General features: G+C 40.9%; 1 protein-coding gene and 1 long non-coding RNA gene across 2 annotated transcripts in view; one reads left to right on the top strand and one right to left on the bottom strand.

Annotated features, from left to right (window-relative positions):
* MYLK (myosin light chain kinase) overlaps positions 1-14,591 on the bottom strand; it is a 197,767-nt gene extending 183,176 nt beyond the window's left edge. The window contains exon 1 of the mRNA XM_012574779.5: positions 14,371-14,591. Coding sequence (XP_012430233.5) covers positions 14,371-14,533 — 163 coding nt within the window. The 5' untranslated portion in view covers positions 14,534-14,591. The remainder of the gene's footprint in view (positions 1-14,370) is intronic.
* LOC140684549 (uncharacterized) overlaps positions 14,465-25,501 on the top strand; it is a 23,036-nt gene continuing 11,999 nt past the window's right edge. The window contains exon 1 of the long non-coding RNA XR_012056938.1: positions 14,465-14,600. This is a non-coding gene — a long non-coding RNA (uncharacterized lncRNA). The remainder of the gene's footprint in view (positions 14,601-25,501) is intronic.

The following is a 25,501-nucleotide window of genomic DNA, read 5'->3' as shown; positions in this document are numbered from 1 at the left end:
AGCAATATAGATATCATACCCTTTTCCTGTATTACTCTATAGACTCCAATAAATCTACAGAATTCAGCTTACCACAAGGCTACTGTTTTTCAGACCAACTGACCCAACAACTGGTATTTATTTGCTGAGACAAGCTCCATTAAAATAAAAAGTAAAAAATCCACACTCTTCCTCCTCACCACCACAAAGATGACATGTTGTTGCCAATCTGCCTGCCAGGGAGCCATCTGGAAATAATATCAATACCACAATCTATAGGCATCCCTCCAATGCATTAATCAGATCATTAGAGTTCAATACTGACAGCATCTTTAGGAACTGGAAAGGATAAAGCTGTGGTAATAAGGCACAGTGAAGATGGATCCCCAGGGCCTAGTTAGATCTTCCCCTCCTTTTTTCTTTAAAAAGCATATAGCATTAGCATTTTGTTCCCCAGTGTTTGGTTTAAATTTACCATTCTGGAGAACTTCGAAGCTCAAGCAAGGCCTCTGAGATTGATGCACAAACACATAATGGAAAATGTCTTCCACCTCACTCCTGTCCTTAAATGGACACTGAAAAAGTCTGGAGGGAATTAAATGGAGCATGAAAATGATTTGGAGACTGGGAAAAATAGATTTTAAAAATACAAACATATACATATATGCATATTATAGCCAAAATCCATACAAAGTTCAGTTCAAGAGGAGTACAAGGTGTCTTATCACATAGAGCAGCGCCTTCAGAGGAAACCCACCAGTACCAGATGCTAAAGTTATCTCAGAGATATCAAAACCCAGGGGCTGGAAACTGAAGTTGCAGAAATCTAAAGCTGAAAATGCTTTTCTTCTACAATATGAGGAAAGCAAACAACTCAGGACGAAAAAATAGTAATACAAAAAAAAGATGTTGCATGAGATTCTGGTCTCCTTTCTCAAATGAGAAAAAAACTCCACATGACTTTCTGAGAGATCTGTTTTAACAACACCATTGGTTATGGTACAAGATGAATTAAATGATACACACTTTTGAAAAGTAACAGAGTAAAAGCTGAAGCACAGTAAATCCCAAGATTAAAGTAACAAATATATCACAAATATTCAGTTTTATCAGTTCAGTACAGTTCCTCATTAGAAAAATTATATACATATCTATCTGTCTACCTATCTGTAGATATATCACTGCACTAGAAGTAAGCAGCTGTTCACTATCTTGGACAAAACTCTTTAGAGGCAGTGACAAGGCTTTCTGCAGTATTTGCACAGTAAGCTGGTATAACATAGCTCCCAGTTAATTGCTGCACTATGTAACTCCAGCATACAAAAGGGAGCAGTCAATCCTTGTTCTGTGTTAACCAGAGCTATTCAAAATAACAGTATCAAATTCTGATACTGGACCTAAACTCAGGTTTTGTTTTCACAAGTTGAGATTCAATATTTGTGAGACAGTTCAAAACTTTTCATTTATCTAGTAAGCTTTTTTTTGTTGTTCTCTATCCAGAAGTATTTATCTTTCTCCTACAATTAACTTTGCAGAGCAGTTTACCTACAAACCACATTCAGTTGATCTCATTTGAAGAAGAAAGAAAGTAACTGTCATCTGGAAGGGGCAAGGTACAGGGAATCCATGTAATAAGTTAAAAGGGTTAATTTTTCAGGCTACAAACTCCCAGAAGTTGCTAGTAGTAGCTTCATGTCTGCTTTATGAGCGCCTCAAAGTCTCCTTGATCAGCACACAGAGTAGAACAGATATGGATAATAAGTAGTCAGATTTGAAAGAAATTATTATTTTGGCTTGCCACTTAACTAAGTACATATTTCTGAGCTAATTAATCCAGTTGAACCAACAGAACTAATATTAAATTTCAAGTACGGGAGAAAAAGAATTGCACAGTGGAGACTCATAGTGAATTAGGCTAAAAAATTCACCCCCAAAAAATTCTCCCATGAGCTCCAGAAAATCTGTATGTCAAGCATGCAGTTTAAAGCGAAGAGTTTAAATATTTGATAATACCTAAACATTCTCATGGGTCCATTTACATTTCTAAGTGACTTTTTAGTTGTTTGGTTGTTTTTTGGTTTTTTTCTGGTACATTAAGCTAAATCTAGGCTAAACCTGCATTAAAGGTAATGCAAGTATGTTCACTCACAAGTTTTATTCAGTAACCTCCTAAACTGATTTTAGTTAGACAAAGACAACTTTGCATTCAGATATTAAAACAGAAGATTCATCTTTCTTTTCTTTTTTCAGGCTTTAGAGAAGTCCTTTCAAACTCCTTTCTCTCTGGTACTCTTTTGTAAAGAGTTTTGAAACCTAGTGATGAAAGTATTAAGGACTATGCATTTGACCATACCACTCATGAAACATTCTAGTAGAGATCCTGCAAATAATCCAAATTAAGGAATGTATCATGCAGTTAAAATATTATTTGAAAGCAACGAACTATTATCCTGCTGAAATTATTGATACCTAAAGATCAGACAAGTGAAGTCTGGCTGCAGGAGCTAAATAAACCTACCAAGCCAACTGCAAAGTAGAAGATGGTCTCTAGATAACAATGAAAATCCTTCTGAAGCCTAGCAGTGAGAACAATGCCACAGCTAAAGCCCTCCACAGCAGTCAAGGACCACAAAAGATCCTGACAGCCACAGAAATTTCACTTGAAAAGAAATCACTCAAGAGAATGGGTTAGTCAGATACAGCACTGTAAAAAGTCTTCTGTATCATGAAGATCAGTAAGATCAGTGTCTCTCCATGAAAGACAACTGTTTCAGTTAATATAATTTCCCTTGCATGTGTCACAATGAAATGATGAGGCACAGGTTTTCACCACAGATGTTATTTCAGTCAGCTTTGATGAAGAAATTGCTCTGGACAATTTCACTTGTTTTTTTTTTTTTGGGGTTTTTTTTTTCAGTAACTATAGAAATATAGAACTCTGCTTCATTATTTAGCTCATCATGGGATGGGGAACTCCTGTAATTCATCAGTAAAGTCATCACCCAGAGACAGCATGTATATTTCCAACAGCTTTCTGGTCCTGGAAGAAATGTAGTAGGCTTGAATCCAAAAGTTTCAATAAAGCATAGACACGTAGCTAGATTTGAAGCAAGATTTGTCCAGCACTCACAGGTTAAGTAAAAGCTCAAACAGATGAACTCTGCAAATTTAGGTGTTTCCATTTACAGAATGCAAGGCATTCTGCAATTAGCAGGGGACAAGGTGTGCCTTAGTGGTAAAAAGAAAAATTTAAAAAACACAAACACTTTAATCCTGTGGTCAGGGCAAAGAGAAGACAGTACCTACATTTACTCACCTACCTAGTTTTTTGATTAATATTAGCTTCAACTACCCAAACACTATTAATCAGCAATAATTTGTTTGCATATTCGGTTTCAATGCTGGATTGCATCTGTACAAGCAGCCCTTCAAAGTGCAACTGTAGAGAGTAAACACCTGTACTTCTCCTTCAAATGTGTACACATGCTTTATGGAATAAGGAAAATCCTCCAGTAATTGCACAGGAATGAATATAAACACACTTGAGCTCTTGTAAACATATCCACAGAGACTTCTCATATAACCACAGACTGTTCTCCTTCAGGTTTTCTTTCATGTCTGCAGAACTGGAAAAGCAAGGCTATCTTCCTGTTGGATGTTTCAAGGGCATAGGTTTTGAATTTTATAGATAATTTAGTTCAGGATTTCAGGAGTGCAAAGTTTTCATCACCACTGAACATACTGTATGCATGCAAAAGGCAATACTAACAGCTGCTAGTACACCATGAAGATGTTTAGAAATACTCAGTACTAGCCCCTGTGCAAAAGAAAGGGATGATATAATATAATTTTTCTAGATCCATATACAGCTCTCTAGTGGAAAAGAAACTTCTAATACAGGGATCATCCAAACCAGAGTAAGCTACAAAGGCTACTTGTCAAGTACGACAAAGAACAGCTCTGATGTAAGGGTCACCAAACAAAACCTCTGTACAGTTATTTAATTTTAAGAAAGGGCATCATTTAAGGATGTGAAAACAATAAAATAAACAAGGACATTCAAAAGGAGCAGTTCGAAAAGCAGGCAGACTCAGGGAGAGTTAGGAGAGTATTGCAGGGCATAGGTCAGCTCTTAGAAAATGGATTGCTTAAGTAAAGACAGGGGAGCCCATAAAACATGCCAAGTAAAATGTAAGCAGGAAATTAAAAAGGCTAAAATACAATCCCAAAATTGCCTGCAAGCAAAGATCACTGTGCTAGTAAACAGCTCTTGAAATACATCAAGGACAGGAAACTAGCTAGGAAAAGCAGTCCAGCTGCTGGATGACAAAGGTGTATAAAGCACAGATGGGGATGATACAGCTGTAGCAGAGAATCTCAGTGAATTCTTTACAACAGCCTTTACTGATGAAATCTTTGGCGAGATTTCCACATCCAGTGCACCCTCTGTTGCAAATCTGGTAGAGGAACCAGACCAATCTGAAGTAAAATCAGGAAATACCAGACCAAACAAGGAAGCTAGATGTTAATAAAGCACTGAGACAAAACAATTTTCACACAAGTTCTAAAGAAACTCAAAAATTAATTTAAGGACCACTAGCTAACGTATGCAAGCCAGAGCTACAGAGAGTCTCTGTGCTTGAGAATCACAGATCCTGCCTGCATAGCTTCCAGCTGCAGGAAGGGCTTTGTAGGGAACCTGGAAACCACAATCTGGCAAGTCTGAATTCATTGAAGGAGGAGAATGAACATTAGAAAGAGTAGTGCTTCACAGGCTTTTTAAGATGGAGGGGAATCAGCAATGCAATTCCTGGGATCAGTGCTGGGACTGGTGCTACTCAGCATGTTTATCAATAACAAAATTAAATGATTGAGGAAAATGTCAGCAAGTAGGCTTTAGTGTAGTAATTCCTCAAGGCAATATCAATTCTAAATATTCCTACTTGGAGTCCGAGCCATCCTTGCCAGTTCTCTGAAGCCCTTGGCTCAGTGTTTAATAGCAGTCAAAAAAAGCCAGCAACATCATTGGAATCTTCAGGAAAAGAGGAGGCAGGACACTTCTGCCACTCCTCACAGCCTGAGCGCTCCCACAGTACTTTAGTACTGTGATCTGCTCTCCACACACCAAGGAGGACATTACCAACTTGCCAAAAAGGGCAACCAGATGGAAACAGAGATACTAAAGAGGCTGGAAGTCCTCAGCTCAGAAAGAAGGCATATGTAGTGGAAATGACCAGGTATAACAAAAAAACCCATGAGCTACTAAATGCACAACAATTGCTTGCCCAACCCTACAAAATAAGAACAAGGCAGTACTCACTGCAACCAACTCATTTAAATAGAAAGGGCATTTTATCCAGCAGGTTATAAGCTTCTGGAACTTGCTGTCACGCAAGACTCTGAAGGCAAAGGATGTTCATGGGTTCAATAAGGGATTAAACAAACTCTAGTCAACAGGTCCATAAATAGACGCTTAAACGACTAAACAGGTACATATCCTCTAATATCCTTAACAGAAGATCTGTGGAAACTGGAGATGCCTGGAGAGAAATGGATCTCAAGAAACAGCTGTTGGAGGTTCTCCTGTTAACTTGTCAGACACAATACTGAGCTAACTGGAAGACTGAGGCATTTTTAAAGTTATTCATTTTTTAGGTCAACTAAACGTTGCACACATCACACTACTTCCTGAGGATAAGCAATGTTCCCAACAAAAAAGCAAGGTGATAGAAACAAACATTCATTACCCTTCATGACAGGAGTGAGAATGGGACAGGGACAACCAGGACACAACCAGCAAAGAAAATGAAATGAAACAATTTAGACTGGTTACAGGTACCAGAACTTCTCTTAGAACACCCTTCCCCTGAAAACACCTTAACACCTGTACACACAGTACAGTAAGTAATTATTTTACCCACCCAATTTAATTTTTAATTCATCAAGCTTTCATTTTAGAAGCATTTTTTAAATTAATACCATCTTTGAAGACAGTAAGTTATTTAAAGCTCTAAAAATGCAATCAGCAAGGCTGTATTTCCTGTCTTGTAAGTGTAATATAAGCTTGGAAAAAAGAAAAAAAAACCAAACACCTCACAAGAAATGCAATTACAGCAAGTTTGTTTTCAAGACAACAAATCCTTTGTTTTGATGTTCAATTTATTTAATTATCTTGTTATTCATACAGTTTTTAAAATATTTTAGTTTTTAAATCAAAAATATTAAAATATTTATAGATAAATATTTAAAGGGAAAAAATTTGTATGCTACACAGATAAACTAGCCAAGTTTGACAAAGTTCTCTTGTTCCTGTCCATGACACCATCTGTCTCAAAACCTTACACTTGTAAGGAAACCAGCTAGAAAGGAACTAGCACTGCAAAGCTCAGCACAGAAATCATGACAGGCAAGAACAGACATGAAACAGCATGCATTTTTCTTCTCTGCAATGTAGTGAGTAGGCTTGTTACTACAGTCCCCTACTCAGATATCAATAGCCACACATTACTAATACAATATACCTGTATTATAGGTGATTATGCATATAACAAACCCACAGGATCCTGCAGTGCTTATGAACTGATGAGCAAGTTCAAAGAAGGTTACCTCAGTTGTCCAGCAAAGTACAATATAATATAAAATGTAACAAGTACTAAAACTTATTTACACATTTATGTTTACTTTCACACTCTGAGACAAAGCAAAAAGTAGTAAAGCATTGGCAGCTAGAGGATCCTACATTAAGGTCATTAGCACACTTGGAGAATGGAACAAGGCCCACACTATTTTACCTGGAGAACTCCCTGAGCATGTCCAGCTGGACATGCTGGACAGCTGTCCTTGCTGGACATGCTCAGATAGTCCTTAACTTTTACAAGTTAAGGACTTTTGCAAGTCCTTTAACTTTCGTAACCTCATTTTCTGGCTGTCACTGTGGTCCAGTCAGGAAGCGAGCCCCCACTTCTGCTCAGGCTAACCAGGGCCACAAAAACATCCTCAGCTATAGCTTGGAAATACCTTGGAAAAGGAATATAACTGAGCTCCGTAACAGGGAAGAACTAAATAGATTGAATACGAACTCAAGACTTTATTGTCATCTGAAATGAACTTGATAAAGGCACAGTTTCAGGTAAGTGAAGGCATAATGCTTCTGCTGACTGAGTTTAGAAGCATTTTAAGAAAACACACATGAAACGACTTTTACTCTGCACAAGATGGGATTATTTGATCAATAAGTACTGCCCATGTTCAGGCTGTCTTCAGCATACAACCTCAGCAAAGCTCCCCATCGGGTGCAGCAAAGCCTTGGTCCCACAGCCCGGGGCTGACGTAAAATGGCAGGAGGTGCTTTGAAGCCGGCATGGCAGGAGGTCAGGCCTGCTCCTGCCTCCTCACCATGAGGGGATTCCCTCCTGGATACCCACTGCCACCCCACAGACACACCTTTAGGCACATCCCTGAGCAGGGCTGAGGGAGGGAATGCAAATCCTGCTCCTCCCTTGGGAATGCTGCAGCTCAAAACTTCCCAAACCCATGGCCTCTTCCATTCAAATGTGCTCGCTCTACTCACAGCCACAGACGCTTTCACAGCAACATGAAAAACCGCTGTACTGCAAAGGAACAGGAAAATGAGTAGGAAGAAGAAAGGGAAATGTAGGAGAAAATAAAACAAACCTTCTTTCACCACTCCCCTGTCTGTGAGAAAGAGGCAGCCAGAACGCACAGACTCACAAGCCAAGATCTCTTCTTAAAAAACCTGCAGGATACATGCTCAGATATTTGCCTGCCTCTTTATATAGAGTTCAGTTAGCACTAAATGCCTCCAGCTGGTTTCAAGTTACAGCCAGGAGAAGTAGTACCATAAAATTCCTCATAGCCACCCAAACCATTACTCTTGTATTTTCTTCCATGTGGGGTCATCACTCCCCCTTTGGAAAGCTTAGAGGTATGATTCCACTGCAGGCCTCTTCAGAGAGAGCCTGACAATGGTGTATTATGAGGCTTGTTGTAACATCCTTTCAAAATTCTTAAGGTCCAGTGGTTTAGAGAAGAGGGTCTTTTGTGTCTGCTGTCAGTTCCAGGAAGCTCCTGTCACTGGCATGGAGACTGCATATGGAAAAGAGCTGCTAAATAGACCAGTTAAAAGAATATAGGCCCAGTTTTGCTCCCACGTCACTGGGAACCATGAATGCTGCAGCTCTGTTGAGGTCAGAGGAACTGCACTGCTGTGAGGCTGGGGGTGAGACACCAGCTGCTGTTTCCAAGCCAGGGCTCCCTCTGCGATGCTCTCTCAGGCTCTGCCCAAGATACACCCCCGAGCCACCAGGACCACAATGGCAGCTCTGAAACAGCAGCAGCCTGTGCCAGCAAGGCTCCCCAGCCTAACCCTCACCAGCTCTGCTGCAAACTGACACTGCACACAACAGAAGAGGTTTCTCACCTCCAAAACCAGGCTGGACTTGAACTAGTGATGAATCAGTAACGCTTGCAGACATGCAGCACCGACTTACTATCTTCTTCACCAAAGGAAAGGAAAGCTTATGATGCTAAAAGTCCTGAGGTAAATAACCTAAATAAAACAGGCCATTCTTGACAAATTTCTCTTTCCTGCCTTTGTGAGTGCTTCTTACAGAACATGCCTGCACATGCTTTATTCTTTTCACTCAGTCAGACTTAATCCTTGTCCAGGAGAGATGGTCAGTATTTTGGTTCTGAAGGGTTTTTTAAATTTTTTTTTTTTTTAAAGACATTGTTTCCAATTACATGACATAAAACATGTGAATGAAAAATTCTTTACTTCAGTATTTAACGAACTGCTTACACTATTATAAAGAATTAATGGAATTATATGTGTCTTCCATTAGGAGACAAGCGACTTCTTAATAGTCAACACTGCCAAAAATATTAAGCAACTACATGCATTTTATAATGGGGTATTAAAGCAGACATCCTGGTTACTATTTGCACTGCACATTCACATAGTAAGCTAAATTGTGACTGTTATTTAGTAGATGTGGAAAATCTCACAGCCCCATCTCACCTTGTTTGCCTATTGTTTTGCACCGGAAACATTCATCAGTTTATAGAATTTAGAGAAAGCAACATCACCTTGAAATCAAGTGCAACAATGTCCTGCTCGGAATACAGAGCTGGGAGCTCTAGTTCCTCTGGCCCATGCTGCCTGCAAAACACAGCTCTTTGAGGCCTCTGCAGCAAACAGGAAACTTGCAGTACTTCCAGACAGATAAGAAAAGCTAAAACTGGGATCCTTTCATTATTTGGAATATCTCAGAGTGCTTGTGTTGTACTGGGTACCATGGTGTCTCCCAAATCCTCTTTGTAAGTGCATTTGCAGCTTGGTCCTTGGTCTCTCCATTACTCACTCATCCTTTAACATTTTGCTGAGGTTAACAATCAGGATAGTGATTTTTGCTGCTTAGCAGTGGTTCCCACTGAAAGCTGGATTACATTGGTTTAAACAGTATATAAAAGGTCTCCGGGTGAAACTACAGGCTTGGTGAACAGATTATCCTTCACTACACAGTTCCAATGTCCTTTTTGGGTACATTTCTTTTGTTCAGATATCATCCTGCCACTCTGCAAATACCTCCAATCACAGAATTGCTGAAGAATAACAGAAAAAAAAAAAAAAAACAAACAGTAAAACACTAACTCAGAATAATGATTTTAACCTGCTGTGCAATAATTAGAAATTAACTGCAGTGACTGTGTAAAACAGCACATGCCATCACTCACTTTCCTCAGCCAGGACGTCTGTGGACTCTCAGCAGTTTATCACATTTCACAAGAAGAAGTACAAGTGATACACGGGAGTGGCAAATAGAGCAAGTAATTTCTTCTCCCACAGGTTAGATCTTCTACTTTCACACAGAAAGTGTGGTCTGTTTGAAACCTTTTCTGATGAAGAAAATAACTGAAAACATCCCTCTGTGACAATTCTGTATCCTGTGACACACTGGCTGCATCACAAGCCCTAAAAATGCCTTTGGTACCATGGAACCTATGCATACAAACCAGTACTTCAGTCTGAAGAATTAATATGCTGTCAGCTGGTCGTGTTTTTGGCAAGTGAATGAATTTAATCCAATTACAGCAAAGGTGATGAGGTCAAGCTGACTCCCAGTAAAGAATCACCAGAAAGACTATCCTCAAAACAGAAGACACTGCAGTTTGCTAGACATGCTGTAGTAAAGTTTAGCAATGCTCAGACTTGTTATAACAAAGGTAAGTGCCAAGAAACTGCTTCGTGCCAGCAAACAGAAGAGGAAAGGGATTCAGCAAGAACACACTTTGTAAAGCACACTGTAATCCTAAGCACTTAATTGCCTTTGGCAAGAGCTGCATCCCATTGCTCTCTCAGAAGTCGTTTTATCTGCAACTTGATGCTCACAGCTACAGGGATGAATGGAGTGGGGGAGGAGAAGGAGCTGGGGGAGCTAGTGAGAGAACTACAGTTGCCAGTCTGTCTTTGGTGAACTACCAAAGCAGAATATAAAAATTACTGGTATGTGCAAAGCCTGATCTGCATATCCGATGACTCTCAGAGAACAAAATGAAACCAGCTCTCCTCCAGGCCCTTTAAATCACCTTCAGAGGCAGACAAATTTGTTGTAGAGCTACACACCTGTGTTTGTACTTTAGCATTTACATATGTCTAGCCTCACTTTCAGTCATCCTCATGAGCCCATATAGGTCAGTGTGAATTTGGTGGTGTAGCCAAAGTTTATTTCTTTCCCCTGCTTATAATGCAGCATTCACAAATATTTTACAATATGTTAACCCAAACTCATTGTTCCCATATAAATGGAAGACTTAAAAGTAAATAATGCACCAAGCCTCTTTAATTAAATAAGGAGTTTGGGGGAGGAGTTTCTGCAGACCCTTTTAAATCTTAAAGCCTGCCAACTGGATGAACAAAAGGTAGATTAGGCTCACATGATAAATCCCAGCAAACCTGAAAAGCTTTGTTAATAAGTCACTAAGGGAATTTTTCCCCTAGAATTTCTGCTCACCAGAAGTGAGAGTTAAGATTATTCAAGCAGGTTTGGTTTCCAGCAGCATTAAATGGATATATGCCTCATGGAGCTCTAATCTCCTCATTTCTATAGAGCTCAATTCTCCTTTCATTCCTACTAAAGCAGAACCAGTTATTCCTAGCTTTTATAGAAGGAGCAGCTGCTGAAAGTTCAGAGGCAAAAAAAGTTTATGAAGTTAGTTAAGATTCCCACGAAAACTAAATTGCTATTCTACATCAGCTTTAATAGCAACAGCAGGAATATAATGTATTTTCATTTCACTTTGGCATTTCTTTCATGTAGCAGGTTGCTAATGAGCCTTTTAAGTTTCCATTCATAAGTTAGTGTTCAGTAGCTTGTTCACAGAGCCAAATGACATGTTAGTCTGGCAATTAGTTTACTCTTCTGTCTGTAGAGAGGCTTAATGAAAACATTATTAGAGACAGACCTTGCTCTAGCACACTCCATAGACTCTGTACAATTGCTCAGAAAAGACACAGGTTTCAGCAAAACCCACACCGTAAAAGACACAGATTTAAGTAAAATACAGACAATGTGGATGACATTTAAAGCTGTGTTTGCTCCAGAGTCCATCCTACCTGGAACCACCTGGCTTCACTGATGAATCCTTTTCAGCACTATAGATTAATCATATCTTCTCTGCATCCAGTGCCAATGTAGCGCTAATGTATATCATTGAAGCATTCCCATCAGTGGGATGAAGGCAGCTGTACAAAACTTGCTAAGATCCTGTTTTGTGTAGTGGATGCCACAGGAAAAGTTTGAAAAGTCTACTGCAACAGGTGCAGCAAGGTGTTTCTAGAGCCATGGGAGAAAGGATCACCTAACCTTCCATGGGAGGTCATAAAAAAAACAGAGTAATTTAGCATCAAAGAGAGAAGAGTGTGTAATCAGCAAAGGGAAGAAAAAAATTACCTTCCTTACTCCTAACTCATACCTGTGGAATAAAGTTTGGAAAAGCTATTGAGTACAGCTCTAAACACAGTGCAAGCAAACCACCACAGCATGTTTTATTATGTACTTGACAAGTTTATGAATGAAAGGAGATGAGTCTGTCTGCAAAACCAGGATCACTTCCAGCCCATGCTCAGACCTGCATTCAAACTACCCAGAAGAGTCCAACAACCACAGCCTGTGGCTACCAGTCCTCCAGAGTGTAACCAGAAACTTCAGCCATCTCCCTACATGGCTCTCAAATAGAGCTTCTGAGCACATTTTCTGGATTTAGACATCCAGAGCTTTAAGGCACAGCATTTGGAGCAATTCTGAACTGTATTTACATCTGCATTTTGTTTTAGGAGGGTTCTGAAAGTAATTTGTAGCTGTTGGTTTATAGTGTTTCTAAGTACAGTGTATTTGGCCTGCGTAAGGATATTGGTATGGATTTTGATTGACTGCAAAAATCGGATCATCGCCCAGAGGAAGTCCTAAATGAACTTAAAGGAAGAGCCAGGGAGAACAGAGAACACAAAACAGACCAAAAACTGGTGAAAAATGATGCGTCTCTTACATTAACCCTAAGCCAATGGCAATATGTAATCGCAGCTTCTTTCAGACTTTATAAATTCCCTTTCAGCATTATACAAGCAAACCAACACAACTTCACTGAATTATTTCTTTCATTCTCCCTTGCACCATGCAGCAGGGCAACTAAAGATATGGACACATGCTTGCAACAGCAGAGTATCTGATTTATAACTTTCTTTGCAGTAGATCTTTTCAGACTTCCCTACAAGACCAATAAAAATGGGGTCAGTGCCATTAAAATTGGTGTGAGCCTCCCACGTTTATACAAAATTCTAGTTGCAATGTTTGTTAAACCAGGCATTTCCTTTCTGCTCATGTCCATCTAAAAAGGTTAAATGCCAGTAACAAGTCACACACCAGCACAGGACATCCTGCCTATCATTCTAGTGGCTGGTCCTCTGGTAGCAAACATTCTCCTACTACAACCAACAAAATCACCCCTGTTACGTTTGGAGTTAAAATATTTTTCCTGTAGCATCCATTTGTAAAAGGCCAAGGATGGGTGTAACATTAGTGTACTATGAAAAGGTGTTATCATGTGTACTTTGTTACAACCTACAGAGCACAGGGTGACCAGCTACAGAAGAATAGTATCACTTGATGAAACAGAAAATACTGGATATGTGCCAGATGAAAATTAACTATTCGGTTATTAGTAAATATAATTTTGGTTTAAAAACAGAAGGCTCCTAAAATGCACTCCTAGAACCTAGTTCCAGAAACATCTCAGCAAACACAGAGTTGCACAGGAAGACACATATCATATTCTGCAAATAATAATGCAAGTCATTAGCAGAATAAAATAAAATAAAGATGTGTGCAGGAAGTAGCAGGAGAAAGATAGCAGTTCTCTTAGGAATTTAAAATTAGAGAGAAATTACTATTTCTCTTTCAGCTCCATTGACAGAAATGGCATTCCAGCACTCCACAAAGAGGTAGCATAATCTTAGTGGGGAAAACACCTTCTGCATGTCATGTAACTCCACACTCACACCTCCCTCCCCTCCAAATGCTTGGAAACCTCTTAGAAGAAGGGTGTAGAATCAGGTATTTGCACTTTGCAGGGAGAATAATGCAGCCTTCAAAACACTTTTGATTCCACTTCCTGACTCTAGGAATATTCCTGTGGATTTACTCTGCAGAAGACAAGACTACGGCAAAAAGTATCTTTAAAGTGTAAGAGGAGGGAAGGATCCCCTGTCTTTTTATCCCTGGTCTCCAGCCCCTGCTACTCTGCCATGACACTCCTTTCCAGCCTGAGTGCAGGGAGCAGTGCCAGGCCACAGTCCAGATGTGCACACACAGGAAAGAGGATTAAAAGGCAAAGAATCCCCAAAAACATATTGCTCCATAGCGTGAAGGCAGCCTGCAGAGAAGTGATTTTGCCGCCTCTGCCAAGTTAATGATTTTAAACATTCATCTCCTTCCCCCATCCTCATGCAGGATGTTTAAGTAGTGTCACCAGGATTTATCCTTCTCTGAGACTAAGCATGTTGTGCAACATGATACAAATTACTTTAAGAACAGCAGTTCTCAAAGTTAAAAAAAAAAAGAAAGTCCCAGTACATAGATTTTGTCTGAAACACTGAAACATTAAAGATGTAGATGTGTAGTGAAGGAATGTTGCTACATGTGCCTCCACATATGCATCTCTATATTTGAAAGGCTCAGGAGGCCAAGAGAGAGCCAAGGAGATTACCCTTACAGCCGAGCCTATAAATGCTTCATCTTAGAAATCCTTTGCTACCTGCCAGCAGAGAACAATAAAACTGTAAAAAATCATACATAAAAGATGACAAGTACTTACTACCAGGTTTGCTTGCTCTGGGATGAATGCACTCCGGGAGGAGAGCCGTAGGTGAACGCTCCTCCCTGCCGGAGCCCAGCTGACGCTCTGGCCGGGGAAGGGACGGGAGCTGGGCTGAGAGAGCCGCAGGAATCCCGCGGCTCCGGTGCTCCAAGCCCGGCATGTGCCCGCAGCCCACGCCGCCGGCTGGCTCGCTGCAGCGCCGCTACCTCGTCTCTCCGGAGAAGCAGGTTTCCCTCTTCTCCTTCTCCTCCTCCTCCTTCTCCGCCTACTTCACCTCCCCCCGCGGAGGATGCCGCGGTACCCCCACCCGCGCCCGCCCACGGGCTTCCCTCCGCGTCCCGGGGCGCAGCCGGCAGGAGAGAGAGAGCCCCGCGGCTGCGGGAGCGCTGCCGGAGCCGCCGAGCCCCGAGCTGCCCAGCCCTGGAGCTGCGGCTCCGGCCGCCGCCCACCTGCCCTCGGCTGGGCCGGGCCGGGCCGGGCCGGGCTGGGCTGCAGCGGGGGAAGCGCGGAGCCCGCGGGGGAAGCGGTGCCCAGCGGCGATACCGCCTGCGGTGGGCGCGCTGTCCTTCACTCCCTCCCGGCGGAGCCTCGCTCGGCGGCGGACGGGGCTCCAGGGGGAACCCCGGGCGCGCCAGGGCCGGCGAAAGGCCCTGAGCCCGGCCCGGCCCGGCCCGGCCGCTGTGGAGCCCGGCTCGCCCAGGAGGGGCGGCTGCGGGTGCCGGGTGTCCAGAGCTGGCTGCGGGTGTATGAGGCTTGTGTAGGGACGCACATGGGTGCCATATGAGCTGTGCACTGCAGAGCCTGTGCGGATGTGGGGGTTACAGACCTTGTATCTATGGGGTGCATGTATGGGAAGTGTAGAGTAGTGTGCTTATGGGCTTGCATGGGATGGGAATGAAATACATATGGGAGATCTGTGCGTGTGTTTTGGAGGCTTTTGAATGGCTTGCATATAGGGGAGAACACAAAGGATGTATGTGAAGGTCTGCACGGCACTGGGATAGGATGCCCTAGGATGTCTAGGATGCATGTGGGTATGTTTGTTGAGTGTAGGGATGTGTATGGAGCTGCAGCCCTGCCATGCAGTGCCTCAATGCCAGCTACAGGGCATTCTCTCAGGCACACAGGGACCTCAGGGCTGCCCTGCCTCCTCCACCGCCATGGGCCTGCCTAGGGCCCATGCTCTGGCACATCTGCCTAGGGACATCCAAATCCGGGGCAAGGGATTTATTTTAATAAACCATTTATAGTTAATTGTGTTAAGTGCTAAAGTAGTATAGAAGGAAGAGCAAATGCATGATGGGGACAAATTGAATCCTCTTCAACGATAAGACCTTAGAACTGCTGTTTTATAATGTGGGGCTGGACACCCTGAAGAGGAAAGATAGTGTAATCACATACATTGCAAACTTAAAGCCTTTTTACTCTAAATTGTTTTTGTTTTTGTTTTTGTTTTTTTCATTTACACATTTAAGAAACCCAATCAACTGCCTATTTGAAATGGACTTACAGCCAGATCATAAACATACATGGGGATAGACATACAAAAAGCCCAGGTTCTGTGGATTAAACTTTTCTTTTCTGTCCTCTAATGTTCTGTGCTGCAGATTGCTGCTAGGTGTGTTGTTAACATAGGGTTCTGAACTGCTACAGAAAAAATACAAGCTGTAGAAAACCTGTCTGCTCACCAGGCACTAAGATACTTTTAAAGGGTGATGGAGCAAACCACAGCCCAGGGTACAATTGTTTCTCTCGCCTCACTGTTTCATGTTAACAACCATCAACTGAGATAAATGGGGCCAAGATAAGCAAGTCATAGCAAAGCTGTTCTTGACTGCAGTGATGTCAAGAGTTTTATGTTTGCAGAGACCTCAATGTTTTCCATTCTGATTCTGAGGTGAATTTTCCTGCCATTGATAAAGCATGTGTCCTACAACCCAAGTGGGCTGTACATGGAGACAGTGAGGATGCTGTCTTTGCCTGGTGCATCATTCCTGATGCTTCTCTGAAGGATGAGAGCAGTTACCAGCATGAGTCCATGAAAAGTTATAGCGATCGCTTTTGACTTTTTCGGGTGCAGTACAAAGGGAGTGCACTGAGAGAAATTGCTGCTAACTCTTCAGGAGGAGGCAGTGTTAGTTTTCTTTTTCCTAATTCCTTTAGCTTGACTCTTAGGAGAACAAGATGCTTTTGCTGTTTTAAAGGCTCTGAGACTTTGAAAATAGGTTGAGACTTATTTATTTGCTTATTTATTTTTATTTTGACCAGAATCACTGAAAAGGGAATCCTAAAGAAAATATATTTTATCGTCAGAAGTTCTGAGTACCTCAGTCCTCACTTGCTCCATTAAACCTCTCTCCCTGTTGATTACATCCAGCCAGACTGATACTCCCAGGCTTTTTCCTTCTCACTGCATGGTTGTGGCAAATTCTGGATTGCCAAATGTTTTTCTCTTTAGCCCAAATCCATCCCTGATCTTTGCTGATGTGCATGACTGTGTGTCTGTAGTGGATTTCAGATGGCAATGCAGGCACACAGAGTTCCACAGCTACACACTCATCAGCACATGAGCTGTTAAAAGCAAGATGCTTGTTGTCTGAACACTTGTTTTCTGCAGATAAATGATTATTTGGCGTTAGAATACAGAAAATACACAAAAACCAAAGAGAAACACAGAGCCAGGGACAAGCTTGCTTCAACCTTCTCCATGGTCTGACTGAAGACTGTACTGTCAACACCTTTTTGTAAGGAGTTTTCTTCTCAGCATATTTTAACTGTTAAGAAGATGCTTATGCTTTTCTGTGCTGATTTCTAGCCTAGACTTCATGAAACCTTTTTCTTGTAAATATTCTCATGTCTTACCAGTTGGGAATCGCTGCTCTAGACAATCTTGTAATAGCATCGCCGTCTCTGCTTTCAATTTAAAATGATTGCTCAGGCCTTAAACACTCACAAAGAACAAGGCCCAGTGTTGCCAGTGAACCCACATCTGCCTTCAGCTGAGAGGGAGGAGTAGGAGACACTTGAATTGTGATGAAAGCCACTGAGCTCCATAAGGAGAGCAGACGGTGCCCCTGCTGGGTTTCAAGGGATTGACTCATTTTCAGCAGAGCTCATCTTTTTTCCTGTTTTGTTTTGCTGGGGTTTTTGTTGGGTTTTTTAATTGCACAAGTCAGACCAAGAAGGAAAAGAAAAAATAAAGTGAGGGATCTTCCATCCTAGTAGAAACCAGAATAACATAACACTTAAAGTCCAATCACAGTTCATACCCATAGTCCTTTTGGGACCATTTGTCTTCAGGTTGGGCCTTTGTCCTAAGAGCCCTCTAGGATGCTGGAAGTCAACAGATCCACTTCTTTAGATGCTGACCTTAAATCTGATCGAGCTCAAGATAATGAAAGTTCAGATATGACATTTAATGAATGCTGCTGGCTACAGTAATCCTGTGCATTTTGAACTGGCTGCTTGAGGGTTGTTTTTTAATTGTAAATATCCTCCATGCAGCTGCTCCAGGGACGTGTTTAGGAAACAGCAGCTGGCTGTGTTTAAAAGATTTCAACTCATCTTGACCTACATTTATATTTCTGTAGCTTACAAGCCACGGACTGTAACCAACAAAACCCTCAGAGAGCTTGCATAGCTTCTGTAGGGCAGGGCACAGGAAATGAGTGAAGGATGAAGTTACCCAGCTGAAGTGTTAAGAAAAGTGAGTTACTGAATCTGAACTACTGGGTTCAGATGATTATCAGGTGATTAGGAGAACAAGGAGCAGCACTGCATAGAGGGAGTAAAGATAACCTCTCCTTTTGCCTTGGTTTTTCTTCCCCATTCATTCTTTCAGTGGCAATCTTTCTGTAAAATCCTTTAGGCTCCTTTCAGGATAAAGTTCAGGAGGTACCTAAACACCATTGTATTTTGATAAATGCTGCCTTCTCACTTACACTTCTGCTCCAGAGATTGCTTAAGTTTAGGGCTTGTTCCTGATATGACCCCTAATTAAGCAGGGAAACTGCTAGAATAAGATACTTAGGAATTAATTTTATAGGAAAGGAGCATATTTGTCCCTTTCCCAGAGCCCATTCTTTCTTTTCTTTCTGACACAAGAGCTTGTTTTGGTTTTATTTTTTTTCAGAATGTAAGCACTCATTTTAAAAGCAATGCAGTTTCTAGCCTCTTGAGATTAGAAGATAATCTTCTAAAAAGTGAGCCTCTATAATATCTTCCCAAATCTGCAGGCAGAGTAAATTATCATCCTCATCCTGCTTATGTCTTTGCTGATTGTGAACATAGAAAGTATTAAAAGCCTGTGAGTTTCATGCTGCAAATAGAGATTGAGTATGTAAGGACAGAGGAAGCCAAGAGAGACATGACAGTAGTAGTACTAATGCTGACATACAACATTTAGGCCAGCATATGTTTACTTGGTTCAGGAGAAAGAAAACTGGATTAGATGTGCCACAAAAAAAGCACACAGGTTGTTCATGCCTATCTGGAGACTTGTACAGGTATCTGAGCCTCTATACTTCTACATTTGATGGAAAAAGGCAACGGGGTTGTAAGCATTTGGCTGCTGGAGAAATTTCAGATTTGGAAACTCAGCAGCTGTTTTATCATCTTGTATCTAGAGGCTGGAACAAGATAAACTAGTGAATAAACAAGAAAGAGCTAGCAATTTGATTGATTTTAATAGCACAACTAAATTGAGCAACTTGTGTTTCAAACTAACAGACTGTTCAGACTAGCAGACCAAATATTTGATTGAACTACAAATATTCTGCATCTTCATTTTTCTAAAGCCACAAGTGGTGGCGGAGAACTTCAGCTTTCATAGATTACAGTATCAAAACCAGTAACTACTTCTGCCTGCTGCTGAATGAAATCCGTCAGCAGGGTGCTGTTGGTTTTCATGTGCAAATGGACACAGAGAAACAGATTGACCCTGCAAATCAATCATAGAATCACAGAATATCCTGAGCTGAAAGAGACCTACAGGTCTTCAAAGCTCCTGGCCCTGCCCAGGATATCTCAAGAGCCACGCCATGAGTGAGAGCACTGTCCAAACACTCCTTTGGCTGGTGCTCTGACCACTGCCCTAGGGAGCCTGTTCCAGTGCCCAGCCACCTCTGGGTGAAAAACATTTTCCTAATATCCAACAAAAACCTTCTTATGGTTTACTGTAAAGACAATCAACAGAAGGAATATCTTCCCACTCTGCACTGTGCAGTTTGCTGGGTTCTTTTTTATGAAATGGGAGCAGTGCCTGTGAACAGGGAAGACACAGCTTTTTTGTCCTAAAGCTCTCACTTCAGCAGAGCTAAGTTCAAATTGTCAGGGGGAGTTTGAGATGAATCAGAGGCTGGGAAAATGTAACAAATATGCCTATTAGTGTTTCTACCAAAGCACAGTTATATTCTTCTCAATAATCTACAGTGGAGAGCTTCTATTACATCTGGACTTAGTACACATTGCTATGCATACAGAGACCAGCCAAGCCAGCTACAGAGTATAATTTACTTTTATTACAACCTTCAGTCTCTAATCTCAATTTCTAGCTTAAAGAAAGAAGCACTGGTCATGGCTACATGGCTACAACATAATTAGAGATGCATGGTATTCTTGTTTTATTGTTCTCTCTCTTTTTTTTTTTTATCTCCTTTTAATGCAAAGCTAAGGAATGCAAATACCCAACCCTTGGGAATGAAAGTGAAGAACAGTTCAATAGAAACAATGTCTGGCAAGTGTTATGTAACACAGATTTGTTGCCTTCAAGAAGTAAACATGATAAATTGAGAGATATATTTGAAATTTGCCTAATTCATGGCAATAAAATTGTTGTTATTTGACAAAGCTCAGATTAGGTAACTTCAATAGTTATTGGAAAATAACGTAGCATTTGTAATTAAAATCTTTTGCCAGAAAATTCTGTTCAGTTACCAACCAATACACAAACAGTAAAAATGCAAGAAGATATTATAGTTACCTGTGAATGCAGCACATACCTGACCATGCACCAGTGCACATTTGGAATTTCCAACCTCCCACAGTGGGAGTTTCACACAAGTAGTTCACTATCTATATTTTGGAAGCCAATCCCATTTATGCTGCAGATATACCCAGGCTTATGGATTTAGAGCCAGATGTCTATTGCATAGCAGGTGAAAATATGCAACTCATTGAGGAGAATGCTCCCTTCCAGGAGGGGAATGCAGGATTTCCCAGGCACTTCCAAGACAGCTGTATTTGCACATCGTTCATCTATGGAACATGTACCTGAAGATACCATGTAGATGTAGCTAGTACAGTTTACAGATCTAGGGAGAGAGAATGAATACTTGTTCCTTTCCTTTTATTTTTCCATGAAAGAGGAAAACATTCATTTTAACCAAATCTAATGAGAGAAACCAATCTGTCTTTATTGGTGCCCTAGTCCTGAAAGTATTGTCAGCAAATTCTGTCTAGACTAAAAGCTTTAAGTCCCGGTGGTGGTGTCAGATTTCTCAGACTTTAAGTTAAAAATGAGTTTGAGCAGATTAACTAGCTGGGACTTGAAGATAAAGCTGCCTTCTCTTAAAGAAATGTGTTTTACACACTGCTAAGTGTTCTTGGTTCCTCTTTTATTCAAAGGAAGTAAAGGAGTTTTGTGAAAAGAGCCTTCAATAGGGTCTTTTCCTTTTAAAACTGTGGAAGAGTTTCAGCCAGTCTGTAGCACTGGCTTGAACTTTGTTTTTCTCCAAAGCAAGAACCCTTTAGTTTTCAGTGGCTTCCACATTTTTTCCTCCTCCTTTTGTAAAATGTGCCAGTGAAGTCAAGTGGGTTGTATTAACATTTTTTTTCAAACATTCACACTTAGGACCAAAAAAGGAAATACTTAATAAATATAACCAGGAATATGTTGGAATGTTGATCTTCTGATGATCATAAGAATTTTCAGTCATAAGGTCTAATTAAGTATCCCAAGTTGGAAATGCTTCCAGTGACTGCTACGTCTCCTTGTTATCTGGTCAAACATTTTTAAGTCAGCCCAAGTGGCTTCTGTGCCAAAGTGATATTTTTAATGTGAATAAAACACAAGCACAAGAGACTGCATTAAAATATCACCTAGTGATATTTTGGCATCTCAAATCTGCTTTGAAAGTTTCAATTTAACTTTATGCACAGGGGGATAACTGGCAATGAAGCAGCTCTGTAGTGGTAGTTGTATGTGTTTGTTTAGAACTAAATTTTTTGGTCTAAGAAAAATTTGTCTGTGTGGCTTAGTATGGCAGTCTGGACTACTATTGCTGACATTCTTAAATTGTGATGGAGTGGGGAAAAAGGGAAATAAAGACATCACGTGAGACAGTTTTCCAAAAAAACAAATGTAACACTGTTATTCAAGGAAAAAAAACCAATTTTTTGCCAATATTAGATAAAGAAAGCAAAAATTAAACACAGAGATAGAAAATTACTAATTAACCACTTCTGATTAGGAGCAGGAAAATTCCAGTAGTACTCAGATAGTCAGAGCTTCTTTGTATTAACTGGTAAAACAAAAAAAAAACATTTAAGGAGACAATCGGTGCCCCAAGGAGCATCCCCTCTACGTAGACAAGTCAGACAAAGGAAGCTCATTGTTTTAGAATTAGGGAACTGAGGCACAGAATAATTGTCTTGTCTGCAGCCAGTCTGTGGTAGGAGGGTAATTGAATGCAGATCTCCTCACCACATGCACATTCTCTATCTATATTCCAACTGGTCAGCTGAAACAGCCTTTCATTAACTGCTCTGTCAACATACCAAGAATTACAGAAGACCGAGAACATTTCATATGCTTCAAATCCACTTCTGCCACCATGGCATTTAAGAGCATGTAGAGCAAACACTTACCATAGACACACTGAGTTCTCCAACCCAGAGAGCAAGTTGGAAGCTTGCAGACTCCGCTCCCTGTGATATTCCCATTGTTATTATGGTTTTAACTCCAGCTTCCTGTTGCAGGATCAGGCTTTTCTTTAAAAAATATTGTAAAAAAAAAATCTAGCTTTTCTTTAGCTGGAAGGTGAAGGTTTATTTACTTTAAGCTAGGATCTGCCTTCTTACCATACCTTTCCTCACACAGTGAATGGCATTTACCTGTTCAAACATGGTAAACTGCATCATCCACATGAAGAGTGAGGTTATCATAGCACTCCTAAAGGCAGTAAATGCAATTCTCAGCTCTACCAACAGCCAGCAGAAGCCAGGAGTTAATCTTGTTTGTGTCAATGTAGTTCTTGGAGAAATCAAGTAAGAAAATATCTACAGGAAGGTTTTGGGATACCAAAGAAAGTTAGATTAGGCCACTTAGATGAGCTCATTGACTCCAGATAAAAGGGGCAATTCACAGTCCAACTCCAATTCTAGGCTGTGACACAAGGGGGGCAGAAGGTGTTCCCCAAAGCAAAGTATTTTCTTTTATAGACCTGTGAAAATACCTCACCCAGTGGGGCTCCACAGGCCTCCTGCAGTACAAATAACCAACTGCCAAGTCAGGCCATTTGTTTTGCTAAACACAACCTTCTCCAAAGCATTTTTATGTTACACATTTGTGTATTTTATTAATACACATCTTAACCTACTGGGAAGCAGGAAGGAGAAAGCACTTGGAGAACAAAGTGTGAAGGCCTCCATTTGCTCACAGGACAACTGGGCAACTATTTCAGAACTTTGACACATGGGCCATGGTAGAAACAGCATTTCAGATGCTTAAAATGTTAAAATGTGGAATAGTAATAATAAGTTGTAAAAGCAATAGAGGACATTTTGGTCCTTCACTTTGGTGCTTTCTCTTTTCTTGAAATATAGAAATTGTTTGATCTCTCAAGACAAGTAGGTTTCATCAGCACAAGGGAAAGTTTACCAAGTAGGGAGCAAATCTGATTCCTTAGAAGCCTGAGAATGCCAAATCAGTATTTGCTAGCCTCTCAGCCATCACCTCAGCAGTGCCAGGTTACTCTGTCAGTCAGGCTGCCCAGCTCTTTCTTCATAGTGCAACATGGCTGAACCCTATTTCCTAAAATACTCCCTTGTTAAAGCTTGTGCCTGGAGCACTACCCTGATGCCTGTTCCTTTTGAAGACTCAGCATTTGCTGGTGTCCAGGAGCACATTCAGATTCTGTCAGGTCATGCTAGGACTCTGACTCAAATGTGTTCCATAATCTAGCCCTGTGCTGAGAAAGTATATTTTAAATCAGTAGTGACTACTGCCTGCCTGGTACCCCTTATAAGAAAAAAAAAAAAAAACCAAACAAACAAACAAACAAAAAACAAAACCAAAACAAACATCCAAAAACCAGAGGAATAATTTGTGCAAGGTTAAATTCTGTTTCTTAGAAAAATACCCTATACCCTCCTTCATCTCCTCACCAAGGAAAGCTAAAAGATGCCTAGAATCTGGTGCAGAGTGAGAACTAAATGAGGCAGGTTCTTGTTCCTTTTTTGTGATTGCAAAGTAATGGGTAAATTACAGTGGTTGTGTCCTTTATTAGTTTACTTACACAATGAATACACCCCTGTGCTGCTGCCATCGTACAGCACCAGAGGAGACAGGTCTGAAGTACAACTTTAAAAAGTTTGTTTGACATAGCTCCCAGGCATGGGGATATGATAAATTCTCTGGTATTCCTTCAGGCAACCTCTCATGCAGGAGACCCCATTGAAGAGTGCCCTCTTGTGCCTCATGGAATAAAGCACCTGGTTACAGACCAGATGCTTCTCTCCAAGTGGGGTGTTGCACCCACAGGGTGCTTTGGGGAAAGGATGTAGGGCAGCATTCAAGTGAACAGTTTCCATTATGGAGAGAAAATGAGTTAACTATTCTCTAAATAAAATCGTTCCCTCTCTAGACCACTTCCAAAGCAGCAACTGCTGCTAGTGAGGCTCAACATCACCAGCCTATACACAGCCAAATTTCCATTCCTAGAGTTAGAGCTTCTCCTCCATCTCCAAAGCAAAGGCTCCCTTCTCTGCTAGGGAGGAACAGAACTCCCCAAGGAGAAGGAAAATGGAGAACAGCTGAGTCTGTCTCATGTTCACCCTTGAGCTAAGCAAGGATAACTTCAGAGTGTCCCTGAACTTTTAGGCTGAAAATGACAGAGCACAAAAATGAGTACCGCTCCAGGGACACACACAGTACTAAATAGAAATGCAGCTCCTTTTTTCCCTCTCTGATCTTTCTCTGTTCTTCCCGGTTTTATCCCACATGTTCAGTGTAAAATACGTTGTATCTGCTTGTACTCACTCACAACACAGCTCTTCTAGCACAGTCTCACTACAAATTATAGTTCCAGGGGCAGTTTCTTAATACCAGTTATGTTCTTCCTTTCACCTTTGCTAGGAAAAGAGTAATTTAAAAATAGATTGTCTTCCTTGCAGCAGAAAATCTGCAGACATCACAGCTGGCATCTCTTTTCTCTGCAGAGGGAAAATTTGTAAGAGATCTTCACTGTATGAATAATCTCAGTTTCCATGATTATTCCTGCAGTGGGCTTTCAGGGCATTTACAGCTTGCTCTCTTCTATACAACTTCTAATTTTCTTGAAACTTGTAGCAGGTCAATTATTTTATTTCCCTACCACACACAAACACTTCTGTCACATTAGCTCGAAATCAAGCAATGAGTTCAAAAGCTATTAAAGGGACACAGACAGATACCAGGATCATATAAGTCTCATTTCCTTAATAAAGTAAATTAACATTTCAGATGGTGTCTGGTTCTCATTGCTCACAGTCTAGACAAAACAGGCAAACACAGGACAGACAGGGCATTAGAGCTGAAATTTATTTTTATCTTTATTACATTTTCACAGAAAAGAAATTGCAAGTTGACAATAAGAATAATTTTATGTGGTTTCGGGGACAGCTCAAGAGAATGGCTACAGAAGTAGCAGCTGTTCATTTCTATGTTTCCAGATTTATTCCAGAAGAGGAAAATACTGATCAAAAATCAGGAGTGTCTAAATGGAGCTCTCATTAGATGGGTACCCACTGCAGACAGCACTGGTTGTCAGAGCCATTTTGATTTCTAGAAGCAATCTCTAAACTTTTTTTTTTTTTTTTTTTATGGATATCCAGTCTTCCCACTGGTTCCAGATGATGAGGAAGAAAGTCT

Source organism: Taeniopygia guttata, chromosome 7 (genome assembly GCF_048771995.1).
Source record: "Taeniopygia guttata chromosome 7, bTaeGut7.mat, whole genome shotgun sequence".
Taxonomy (NCBI): domain Eukaryota; kingdom Metazoa; phylum Chordata; class Aves; order Passeriformes; family Estrildidae; genus Taeniopygia; species Taeniopygia guttata.
This window is presented reverse-complemented; position numbering and strand designations above follow the sequence as displayed.